The 13,437-nt window shown below is 38.6% G+C and overlaps 1 protein-coding gene across 3 annotated transcripts in view; it reads right to left on the bottom strand.

Moving 5' to 3' along the window:
• Window positions 1-6,223: 6,223 nt before the first annotated feature.
• LOC149008319 (putative calcium-transporting ATPase 11, plasma membrane-type) overlaps window positions 6,224-13,437 on the bottom strand; it is a 33,192-nt gene continuing 25,978 nt past the window's right edge. Inside the window, exons 6-9 of one of the 3 annotated variants that reach the window (XM_089165791.1) lie at window positions 9,999-10,170; window positions 9,584-9,882; window positions 6,735-7,040; window positions 6,226-6,507 (exon numbers count right to left, since the gene is read on the bottom strand). In XM_089165791.1, the coding sequence (XP_089021917.1) occupies window positions 6,738-7,040; window positions 9,584-9,882; window positions 9,999-10,170 (774 nt within the window). In that variant the 3' untranslated portion in view covers window positions 6,226-6,507; window positions 6,735-6,737. Of the gene's footprint in view, window positions 7,041-9,583; window positions 9,883-9,998; window positions 10,171-13,437 lie in introns of all 3 variants that reach the window. The other 2 variants (XM_089165792.1, XM_089165790.1) reach the window with 2 other exon arrangements.

The raw sequence follows: 13,437 nt of genomic DNA on the forward strand, positions 1-13,437 counted from the left end.
TATCAGCATGTTGCAGTTAGGTTGTTTTCTGTTGTATTCCCATTTCCCCATCTCTAATGTGCAAATCGTGAAACAAATTGTCATAATCAAAGTGTATCCTTACTGCAGTAGGAATGTATGGTTGATGAACCTGGGGCTTTTTAATCTAAAAGGTAGTAGAAGTGGTTAGGTTCTCTGAATTTTAACTCCTTTTAGGAACTTGAACTTCATGATTTTTTTTGTAAAATTATCCCAGTTCGGTAGTAGAATTATTATTTTGGTGGCGGACTTGACCTTCAACTTTTATTGTCAAATTAGTTATCCTTTCTAGTTTCTACCTGACTTGTCGACCTCAAAATCTTCAGATGTATGCTGTCTCTTAAATCTAGTGCATTGTTGTTCTTTTGGTTTCCTTTGAAATAGCTTTTTTATGATTACTTCGTTTGTGAATGAAAACTGTAGGGAGTTATGGAGACATAAGTCATTTTTGGGTTTTTCTTGGATTTTACTTGCTCATCTTAGAAATACTAGTGTCTTCTGCTGGTACCAACATTGGCTATGTACTCTTGTTTCTTTCTGACCATGTTCTTCATTATCCTCCACTATTGAAGTATTTAGGTTCAAAACTTTTGAAAACAGCATGGATGAATTTTATAATCATAATCTCTTTCAATCACATTTCTGGTAACATCATATTCTTTTGACGTTTGATCCCTCAACTGATCATGACCCAAAAGCTGAATGAAAACATCGTCGCAGATTAGCTCGTATATTCAATTCGAATATGATGATAACCAAATAAAAGGAATGAGACTCTCAATTTACTACCTCTTTGGAAGAGAAAGTTGTTGCCTTTGTATCAGGACCAGATTGTGTGCATAATTCTTAAATTAATGTATTGTTTCGAACCTTGTCTGAAGCGTTTGCTTAGTTGATTCCCTCCCAACAGCTAGTAATAATGTCTTTTCCGTATATCCAACAATGTTGAGTCCTTACTCTGGTAGCACTTAGAACTGCAAGTTGAATTGCTGGTCTTACCGGCAACAGAGAGAAGAGAGAGCATTTGCTTTACAATTTTACCATTTCCTTCTATTTTTCACACCAAGTCACAGGAGGATCTTCATTCTTCCATCATACATTTCTTATTCCCTATGATGTCGTTTGGTTGATATTCTGTATCAACAATGTCTTCTCCCTCCCTCGCCATGTTGGATTTGTTTAGAATTTTCTGATCTGACAAATGACCTAACTCTCTCAAACATTCTCGTACATTCTGTACTGCTCATTCTCATATATTCTGTACTGCTGTACTGCTAGATTACGAAATGTAGATCTAGTTGTTTATCTAGGCATGGTGCTCTTTTATGCATTCTCTACTGTATTCTTGAACTTCTGCTTGTGTGTCGAAAGCAATTTTTATGTGAAAATGGAATTCTTTTAGGATTCTCAGTAATTCTATTGTTATTATTTTTTTCAATATATGGATGACATTTCTGATGGTGAATGGTGTTTGGCAGGAGCAATGTTGTTACAGAAGATATAAGCAAGCTGTTCGCACAAAGACACTAGACATGTTGATGCTTTTCATGTGTTATCAGAGGATTCTTTTAACATGTGATGTTGTTGTACAAACAGGTATCAACATTGGGCAAACTTGTGCATATGTTAATGGTTACAGAACTTTTTGAGTGTCCTAACATCTACATTTGGAATGTGCATGTGGGTTCTTTGGCATGTGAGATTCACTTTAACCACACCATCACCTGTTTTGAAAATCAAAACTTCCTCTTTGCCTGTGAGATTTGGAAAAGGGGGGCTGGCTTTTGCATATGATTGCTTCCAAGAAAAATGCATAAGAATTTTATCTGATAGAGGACTATTAGACTGTAGTCATGGCAAACAAAAATTGAAGCCAAAGAATAACAATGGCATAATAGCTCCAGCTTTATGGAAATTTTCATTTCCCTTTTGGGCTTTGTAATATAAGGTGGTTGTTTTTGATATCCATTATTGGAATGGATTTCAAGTCTTTTACAGTACATTCTGATGCTTGAAAATTGAAGAAAAATTGTTCGGAATACATTCTACACCTAAAACTACTCTGAGAATGCATCTTGAACACAACTTGAATGTGTTACGAACTTACGATGGTGTAGATGGCTTGCATTAAACAAGGTTTTTCACGCTTTCCTATACATGTTGGCGCACGAGCAAGGCTGGGTAGTTGGTAGCTTTTCTTCCTAAAGAAATATTTTCATGCGTTTCAGGTATCTTTCTGGGTTCATCAAATCCCCATCGTTGATACCCGATTATCCATCTTGATAAGGAGGAATAAGGGTTGCTTTCTTCTTTTTGGTAAAAAAAGGTGCTTATATATATGGGGAACTTGGGGATGGGGTGTTACATATGCAGCCGGTAAGGATTGAACACACAATATCTCCATTAAGAGGTGAGGTTCTCAACCACTCCACTATCCTTCCATGGCAAACAGGGTTGATTTTTTTTTAAATTTAAAAAGCCTGCATGGCCTTGTAATTGTAATTTTCAAAATTTTTCAAAATAAACATAATAAAGCAGATATATTATAGGGCTGCAATTGGGCTGGGCTTTTGCAATCCCAATTCCAGCCCTATATGTTCTAATCTGAGCCCATTTTCGTTTTGACCCAAGTACAGGGCTAAGGATTATTGTCCCCAGCCCTAAGCCCTAGAGGGCCAAGCCAAGTCTATTCTCACATTGATTGGCTCGGGTGGAGATGGGTTGGCCCTGATTGGCCCTATCCTTGGCCCTAACCCTGATTGGCCCTAATTGGTCCTCTCCTTGGCCCTAACCTTGATTGGCCTTGATTGGTCATGTCCTAGCCCTGATTGGCCCTGGTCCTGATTGACCTTGTCTAGCCTTAATTAGCCATGTCTTTGGTCTTAAAATACCAAATGTAAAATTATAAAAATTCTTAATTTACCCCTTTTAGGCCCTACTAGCATAATATTTTTCAAAAGACAAAAGACTTGTGGCTGCTAAAATGTATCTCCATTTATTACAAGTTTGATTCTAAAAAAATCCTAATTTAATTGAAGTAGAAATTTAATTATAAGTAACTCATAGTTATTTACATAAATTTTATTAATTTAATTGAAGTAGAAATTTCACTCTAGTCTGTCTTTCTCCCAAGTCTCTCTCTCCCTTTTGTTCTGTTTTCTTCTATGGTTTTTCTTTAGTGGCAAAGAGTTGAAATCCCAAGTCTCTCTCTCTCCCTTTTGTTCTGTTTTCTTCTATGGTTTTTCTCTAGTGGCAAAGAGTTGAAATTATTTATGAAAGAGAACAGTAGAGAGAATATTTGTAATTAAATTTAGACATATTTGAAATCCAAGTCAATTGTAGAGAATGTTATCCATAGACTCTCTTTGTAAACTTATAAACGTTAGAATTCAATAGGGCTTTGATAAAATGAAAAGTTTATCTTCAAAATCAAGCACTTAAGCCATAAGTAAGTATGTTTTCATTCACAACTGTTTGATAAATTGATATCCTTATTCAACAAAAAAATCCATATTCAAAACCTTGTTAACAAGTAAATTAATGATAATTTAGTAATCTAAAAAAAAAAAAAGTATTTTTTTTGTAGTTAAACAAAATAATATTTTAATTACAAACACAACTATCTATTCTCTTTAAGTTTTTTTTTGAAATATCACATTGGAGGCAAAAGAAAGATGTCAATATACATGATGAGAAGTTGGGGTGAAGATTTGTTAAATAGTAATTCTCTACGGACTAATTTTTATTACTTATAATATATTCTCTCGCCTTGGTCCAAAAAAGAAAATAAATCAATAATTTTGGGAACTAAAAATGACTTAGGTTGACAAATAAAAATTACCTTAAAAATAATATAAAAAGTGAACTCATAGTCTAATATGATCAAAATGATTGAAAGTCAAAATCAAGACCGTTAAGGCAATCTCAAGGGGAGGGAGGTAAAGATCAGGGGTTAGAGTCGGGCCAAAATCAAGGCTAGGGCCAGGTTCAAGGTAAACTAGGGCCAAAGGCGGGCCTGGGATTACTCTCTGACCCGCCCGGCTAGTCAAAATCAGGGGCCTAGATCAGGGTTAGAGTTAGGGCCAAAATCAAGGCCAGGGCTAGGTTCAGGGTAAAAATAAAGGACGGCTCAGGACTAGTTCGGGCGGGTCGAGAGTAATCCTAGGCCCGCCTTTGGCCCTAGTTTAGGGCTAGAATATTTTGGCCCTAACCCGGCCCTTAGGCCAATCTCTTTAGCCCAAGCCCTATTCGGGCTCAGGGTGGGTCAAGGCTGCCGAGGCCCAAACTTGCACCCCTAGACATGGTAAAAAAATTCGAGGGAAACTCAAGTTTCGACTAGGTGGAAATGGGAAACTTAGGTGGAAAATTGGGAAATTTCGAGGAAACCAAGGACTTTTCCGTACAAGTTTCAACAGGTTTTAGAGAGTATTTTGGGGTGGGATCCTGTATTTAAGCTAATTAAAATATAAAAAATACATTTGTTGCATTTTGCTAAAAAATCAATGTAGATATGTCATTCAATGTACATAACATCAATGTAGAGTTGTCCAAAAAGTACATTATAAACTTAACTACTTAAGCTCATAACATTCAATATATAATTTCTAACTTCAAAATAGTTGATAATAAAAGGAAAATACAACTTAATGTTAAGAGGAGTGCCAAAAGTGGATTCATCTTGTGAGCTGAGTAGTACTATGCCTGTAACATCATCTCCTCCAACCAATGAACATAGACATCCCATGACATTTTATGCCTATGGTTGTCAAGTTAATCGACAACTGTAACTTTATGAGTCTGGTCATCAATATGCTTAAGATAACCAACCTGAGGGAATATGCACTTTGGATAGGGAAGTCTTGATGGAGGGGGTATTTGTTGTGGTATTTGGAGAAACATGAAACAAACAAAAAAATTGAAAATTTGGGAAAGCTACAAAATTTACAGGAAAAAGTCTCAAGTTTCCCACAAAATTTCTCAAGTTTCCCACGAAATTTGGGAATTTTTTCCTCATGAACCAGCTGGTCCAACTAGGTTGAACCAAGTTTCGACAGGTTTCGAGGTTTCGACAAGTTTCGACGAAATTTCGACAGTTTCAATCGAAACTGATGACTTTTTTTCGGTCCTCATGAGTTTCGTTTCGCATTTTCCAAAATAAAAAATTTTGTAAGTTTCAATGGAATTTTGTTCTATGCCCCTAGATATATATGCCTCTAGTGATGCCAGTCGTGCTCTCATGCCTATGCGGATATCCATCCGCGCATATGCGAACAAAAATCTCTCTCTCTAGATGAGAGTATTTATCAAGAAAAAGAAAAATCAACTGAAAAGTGTCTAGGTTGGCCTTTCTTTGTTGGCGGTAAGGAACCAAAATCCAAAATCTACAACTTGTTTGGTTCATTTCGCACAAGTGTAGAAAATAACTTTTGCAAAATGAACGGTCGATCTCAACCAAGCGCTATGCGATATTGTGCTTTTAATGCGCAACACCCAAGTAATTTTCTTCCTTTCTTTGGTTAAAGACGTCTTTGATCTTATTGTCAAGCCCCCTATATAAGAGACTGACATCACTGTTCCAGAAGCACATCCGTAATACTTAAATATTTGGAAAATGGATTGTAAAATCCTTTTTCTATTGATACAATATGTTTCTACTATCATTAGTAATACTAATTACTAATGAAGTGCCTCATCTGGAATGTATCTAGCCTAATATCGATTAGGGTTATAACAATAAATGAAGCAGATTCCAGAGCCACACAATTTCAGTGGTGAGTGTACCATTTCGATAGTCACTAGATATTCTTTCCATGAGAGCCTACCTGGACTCCTGAAGGAAACCAGGAAACCATAAAATGCCTGTGAAATCAAATACTCTGTAATCTGGAGTGTTCCCTACTTCAAAACCCTAATTGCCCTCCAGCTTGATTTGTTTAGGGAGGTATTACCAAACCCTGCACGTATCATAACAGGGTTCTTCAAATCAGAATCCATGAAAGAAACTTATTTGTCACTGCATAATTATCCTACAATGTAAACTGATGTTCCTTTTTAAAGTTTGATGATTCTCCAATCAGAACACTAACGTGACACATTCCAAAATCCAGTACATGAGATCCTAGATGCAATTCTGCCCATCCGAAGGTGTTTCCAGATAGCCTTCATTGGCTTTCATCTTGTTTATAGAACTGATAGATCCCATCTCCCTCTCTCTCTAACACACTTCAGTAAGTCTGCGTGTCTGAATGTAGCTCAAAGATAAAGCTAATTCGATACAATAAAAAATTGGCACCATTGACAACTTGACACATTGCAATAGGTACAACATGTAATTGAGAATCTCCAACTTGAATTCTGTATAAATTCTACAAAGTGCATTGTCCAACCAAAAATTTCATTCCAGTAAGCAATGTTTGTTTACAGTATTCGAATCCAAATAAAAGGACTCAGTTCTTTCTCCTGTGGAGAGGAAAATTACAACCTATGTAACTACAAATACAATTAAGAAAATTTGCATTGCATAGAGACCCGACATCGAAAAACAAAAAACAAGAACGCCATTAGTGTGATTGAAGTCTTGAAATCAAAGACAACAACATAAAGGAGGGGATGGGGATGTATAAAGATGCAATCAAAAAAGACGGGATTCTTTAAAATAAAAACAGAGAGTGTAGCAATGGATTAATGACATGATAATTCGTGGTACCTACCATTACCTTTCATGCCAAATCTGGACCACTGGGGAGTGCCTCATAACCATCATGTGACCTAGGCTTGGCTGGTTCAATAGGAATACACTTTAGGATAACAGCCACGATCATGCTTACAAATCCAATTAGAATGCTGAGCAGCCATAATTGCCAACTTAGAGGAACAGTGCTGGCAAAAGTGCCCAAAAACTCCACTATTATTATTTGGAAGACCACTGTTGCGACCATCACAGCTACAAACACCCAGCTGTCGAACATTCCACGGAAGACATTTATCTTCTCCATATCACGGCTGTTAATTTCATTGAATACCTGATAGAACAAAAGGAAATAACATCCTTTCAATATAAGTTGCTACCCAATTGAACATAGAAATAATAAAGATGAATATGAAAAGATTTTGAACCATTGGTTTTCTGCTTTAGTTCCAAGAACCAGAAGCAGTGATCTCTAAACAAATTCCAGGAATTTTAAGGTTTTTATTCATCTAAACCCAATAGATATTCCTTGAAAAAGCAATGTCCATTTGCTCAACCCGTAGGTGATCATCATAAAAGAACAAGTAATGTCGTCAATTTGTCACTGCTAGAGGAGTAAGTTTGACGAGAACCATTCTCATATGCACCAGTGCTGCATACAAGGGATCCAAGAATGGGACCCACCTCTCTTGGATTCCATATGTGCAGGTCAGGCTATCCAAGATCCTGAGGCACACTCCTCCATGACTAGGTACGTACCCTATGATCAGTCCCCTCCCCCCAGCAGACTCCACCAGAAAATCAATAGGAGTTGTGTGGTGCAGATTAGAGGAGCTACATGAATAAGGGAAACCTCAACATAACTGGGAAAAGTGGTGAATGAACAGATCTTGTGTCAAACAAACGGGATTCAAATAGAATTGAATGGTGAAAGAGACTCATGTAAACAACTATCGAGATAATATGCAGTTTTGAGTACAGATGGGGGGGGGGGGGAGCTAGTGAATTTGAGAAATCAACCGAAATTATAATGCTATACAGATAAATCACACTAGGATGAAACTGCAGAAATTTACCACAAGTTGGTTATCAAACACTTCAACCTTCTACCAGAATCAGTGCCTAATGGACACAACTCACTCAGATTCCAAAACAACATTAAAGCTTATTCCAGCCACTAGTGACCTATGTCCAAAATGAACGCCAAGTACAATTTTACCCGAAAGACCAATGTAAGTATGTAACAAACGGAAGGATGTCAATAAAAAGATTTTACATATTCCACTTACTAACGAAGACAATAAAGAATAGCACTGATATACAACAAGCCATATAAGTCTATTAGACTACAGACCATACAAACTACAATGATTGTAATCATATTGTGACCAATAACCAATCAGAACTTTCTATGCTGCAACGACAGTGCATCTTTAAGTGTGAGATACAGTGATGGTTTAGTGAATGCCTCTTAATTCCAAAAATCAATATATCTGGCATTTTAAAAGTCAAAGAATGCCTCTTAATTCCTAAAATCAATTTTTTTGGCATTTTAAAAGTCACACTAACTCAAAGAAATTTATCAATCGCCTCAAGAATCTATGCCTGACTTAATTCTACTTGAAGACAGGAAATTAGTATGAATGTAGACTTGTCACAACTCAAAAGCATTTCATTACTCAATAAGACCAGGTCTTTGGTCGGGGGGGCGGCGCTCTCCAAACCCAACTCCCGACCAAACAAAGAAAAAAGAAAAGGAAGAAGAAGAAGAAGGAAAAATCACCAAGAAGACCACATCCTTAAGAATATTTGGTGTTTCATTCATCAAGTTATGTCTGCAAAAGGATACACGTAACAGAGGATACATACAACTACAATATGAAGCAGCATCGATTTCCTGAACCTGAGCAAAATGGAATTCTGATTGTGAAAAGTAATAGATGCCAATCTACAATCAATCAGCTAGAGCTTACAAAAAGAAGATCAAAGGGTTGCTCTAAAATTCAAACGTTCTAGGATAATTCCATATGACAAAATGCATAAGGCTCTTGGTCCCCCTTACCCCACCCCCTGTCTCACACAAGAGTGGAATGCACCCCCCCCCCCATTTCATCCTCCCTTAGAGATACCACCATTTGGCTTCCCTCCCCTTCCAAATCTTTTACCACCTCCTCCGCCTAGAACCTTCTCTGACCCCCCTCCCCCTTGTCCCCTGGGCCCCCCTAGTCTGGTTTAAAGGCCACATCCCTCGCCATACCCTTACCCTTTGGAGAGCCCTCAACTTTGCACTCCCCACCCAATCCTTCCTCATTACCCGTCACATTCCTGCCAATCCAAATTGCATCCTTTGTTGGAACAATATTGAGGACATTGAACACCTTTTTTTCTCTAGTCCCTTCTCCCGCACCCTTTGGAATAAAACCCTTTCTTCCATTTGGCCTAGGTCAAGGCGTACCCATGGTTTTGCTCATGAGTGGGCCTGGATCTTAAGAATCTTCAATAACTCCTCTATCTGTGACTGAGTTGGCAAGCTAGTCTTTGGAATTACCATCCACCACTTTTGGTGGGAACGCAATCTGAGGAGATGAACCTCCAAATCTCTGTCTATAGAAGGGATTTGGAAAGCCATCCATTTAGATGTTGCTTCTAGACTTCTTTCTCTCCCCACCCCCCAGTTACTGACTCTTCCAAGAATAGGTTAATTGTTAGTTCCTAGGACATCAGCTCTTCCTTTCGGACTTCCACCGAAGTCTAAGCTTCTTCCCCCCCTATTTTCCCCCTTGTTAATTTAATTAGTTATTCATCAAAAAAAAAAAAAAAAAAAAATCAGAAAACATTCCACCTTTTAAGCCATCAGCTAAAATCAATAGTGTATACCTGGCAGAATACAAAGGTATTGAATATAAAAGTATTGAGAACAGCTGTAGCATCTGAACCCGTAAGTCTCAAAAGCTTTTTGCCATCAAATTCTAGAACAGCAAGTACAGCCAGTTGATATATACTCTGTCCGATGATATTCTTCCACATGACTCTGGTAATAAAATTTACACCTCTTCCAACTGGAGGTCTTTTCATTAGTCCATCATGTGGAGGTTCTGTAGCCAAAGCCAATGCACCAAGAGTATCCATAATCATGTTAACCCATAGTAACTGGACAGCAGTTAGAGGAGCAGATCCTGAGAATCATATGACAAATTAGGGACGGGCATATTTATGACACAAGACAAACAAAAACCTCAATTGAAAGAAGTCTGAATTGATAAATCCAAGGGTAGCCTCAGGAAAAACTCACCAGTAATGCATGCAGAAACAAAATTGATCACAAGAGCAACAACATTTACTGTCAGTTGGAACTGAACAAACTTTTGAATGTTTATGTAAACAGCCCTACCCCATCGGGCAACATTCACAATTGTTTTGAAATTATCATCCATAATGATGACGTCAGCACTTTCCTTTGCGACCTGTAAGAAGAAATCATGACAGCCAAAGTCAAGGATCGTTATGTTAATATAAACCAGATGAAGCAACACGAGAATCATCAATTGTTTTCTCAAACACAGGGAGCTGCCATCATGATACCAGGGGACCATTCTAAAAGAAATGACTCAGAACTTGGGATTGACTATGGTTCATGATCCCTTCCGATACAGCATAGCATAACCCATATAGGTCAATGCCCCTCAGAGAAATGTAAAAATCATTTTCAATAGTGATCCACGTCATTTTTTTGCAGTAGCTGGGTCTCATTACCATTTAATAGTTCTGGGTCTTGGTAACCAATTAACAAATGTTGTTTTTTGCATGATAATCCATCCAGGAACTAGGCAATCAGATCGCATTATCGAGAGAGAAGAAAAATAAGAAATGATCCTTGTTAAGCCATGATATATGTTTTCACCTGCCTGTCACTACCAAAGTTATACATTTGCTTCACAGTGGAAGTCAAATTCAGCATTACTTTCCTAGTTAGAACATCTTTACCGACTCCACTACAAAATCAGGGGTAGGTAGGAGTAACTAGTCTTGTTACAGAGCCTATTAACAAGATCCCAAGTAAACACAAGTAAGAAATCAACTATAAGGTTTAAAAATAATAAAATAAAAATAAAAAAAGAAATAAAAAGAGAAAAGAGAAAAGAAACCGATTTTACTGGATGAGGTTCATATTCTGGTCAGACATAGTTGATGATAGGTTAACAAACTCTGAGAAGACTACAATGATCCAATAGTAAAATTTAACTTAATTAGAGAAATAGGAAATTCTGTAGAAACAAGTCAGAATATGCAGAACTGTCATTACTTTTGAACAGAAAAACTGATTGATAAGCCCCTTGTATCACGAGTCTACACTCGACAGCGTGGAAAGCAAATCCCTAAAATCTAGGGAAGGAAACGATTGGAAGATTTGAAGAGTCATATTACAATTAGGATTAGATTCAAAGAGTCCTATTCGCATTACTTTTTAGGATTAGAATTGAAGAGTCCTATTCGAATTGGGATGATTCTGTTAATTAATACTGTAGGAACGTAATTGCTATAAATAGGGGGAAGGAATAGTAGAGGGGTAGTTTTTTTGGAGTTATTGGGGAAGATTAGGTGAGAGCTATTGCTTTTGGGTAGTCGTAGGATTCACCTACTGCTAGTAGTGTGTTTTGTCTGGAGATTATTTGATTCAATGTTGCTATTATCATGGTGAGTGAATTTATTCATCATTTTTTGAGATCGGGGTCTTATCTATTTGGCATCAAAGCCATTGATTCCAGGGGAATGGTAAAGAGCCGAATGGAGCAGAGGGTAGAGGAATTGAAAAGTATCGTGAAAGAGATTCAAGGTCAAGTTGGTCTCTTGGCACAACACATAGAAAAAGGAGAAAAGGCGAATGACGCTTTCAGAGAGGAATTAAGGGTCATGCTGTTGAAAGGAAAATCAGCAGAGATGCATACCTTAACGCCTAAGGTGAATGAAAACGAGGGAACTCCAGATTTCAGCGAGCAAACGATCAAACCAGAGAAATCGAGAGACTTCCTTCCTAGACATCTTGGGATGCCGATTTTCATGGGGGAAGATCCGATGGGGTGGATCGCACGGGCTGAGAGGTACTTTGACATGTACAAACTGGGTGATGTAGAGAAACTCAAAACTGCAACTCTTTGTTTTGAAGGTGCGGCACTGGGATGGATACGCTTCCGAGAATTATAGCAGCCATTGTCATCTTGGAGAAACTTGAAAGAATCGATGATCCATCGATTTAACTCAGCAAAACTGAAGACTCCCCAAGAAGCGTTGATTAATCATAAGCAAAGTGGGACGTTTGTAGCATATAGAGAAGGGTTTGAGAAATTAGCAGCGGCAGCCGGAGAGGTAGAGGAAGAATGGTTGAAAGGGGTGTTTTTCGCTGGTTTAAACGAAGATGTGAGGGCGGAGGTACGATTATTTGGCCTCACCAAATTGGGCCAAATAATGGACTTGACCCAAGACGTGAGGACAAAAATAGAGTGGGGAAAAATAAGAAATCTTTTTCGGCCCAACCCACTTAATCGGCCCAAAATTTAACCTCACCTTTTATCAACTTCAGCCAACCCAACACCAATATTAGAGGAATCAATACGGTTCAGGGAACCGGAATGAACCAAAGCTTTAACAGCTCGGTTCGCCCAAACCAAAGAAGTGAACCCTCATCTTCCTCTTCACAATCTCGACCTGCAACCACAATGGCAACGGTGAACTCAGGACGCTCACGATGGCTATCCCAGGAAGAAATCAAAGATAAAATGGACAAAGGGGTATGTTTCAGGTGTGACGCTCCATACTCCAAGGCCACCGATGCCCTCTGAAGCAACTAAGGTTGCTGTTACTCCACGACGATGATAATCCAGGAGTTGCCGCAGCGGAAGGCGTGATCGATGACGACAATACGACGGTCGAAATGGAGCCAGTGCTCGAGACGGAACTCTCGCATACTTCTTTGGTGGGAATCGATTCACCACATACCCTAAAACTAACGGGACAGATAAATGGCTGTGAAGCCATCGTTTTGATCGATTGTGGTGCAACGCACAATTTCGTCGCTCAAGAGTTGGTGGAGCCGCTGGGATTGGTAATCCAGAAAACAAAATTTCAGGTTGCTTTGGGCGATGGAATGATTAGCAAAGGTACAGGGATCTGTCGACAGATTCCGATTCAGTTGGGCGGTGAGGTCTTTGTACAAAATTTTTACCCTTTCAATTTGGGTAGCATTGATATAATCTTGGGCGTAGAATGGTTGTAGACACTCGGGGAGGTACGCAGTAATTGGCGTTTGAGAACCATGAACTTTGATTGGCAAAGACGACCTGTGAAACTAAATGGGGATCCGACCTTGCTGCGATTGGAAACAACAATAAAAAGTGTGCTACATTCTATTCAAGCAGACGGTGATGGCTACTGGCTGCAGCCTCAGCATCCCGATGGAGACGATATAGAGGTACATCAGAGTACAGCAATATCAAATTTATTAACTGACTTTGCTCAACTATTTGCTGAACCAACTGAACTGCCACCAAGAAGGAAGCAAGACCACCGGATACGGCTAGCCAAGAAAAGTAACCCACCTAATATTCGACCCTATCGTTACCCACACTCTCAAAAAAACGAGGTCGAAAGGTTGGTACAGGAAATGTTAATAGCAGGATTGGTACGGCCTAGTGTGAGTCCTCACTCCAGTCTAGTATTGTTGGTTCGAAAGAAGG

Source organism: Hakea prostrata, chromosome 8 (assembly GCF_041222555.1).
Source record: "Hakea prostrata isolate BN-2017 chromosome 8, UWA_Hpros_2, whole genome shotgun sequence".
Taxonomy (NCBI): Eukaryota; Viridiplantae; Streptophyta; class Magnoliopsida; order Proteales; family Proteaceae; genus Hakea; species Hakea prostrata.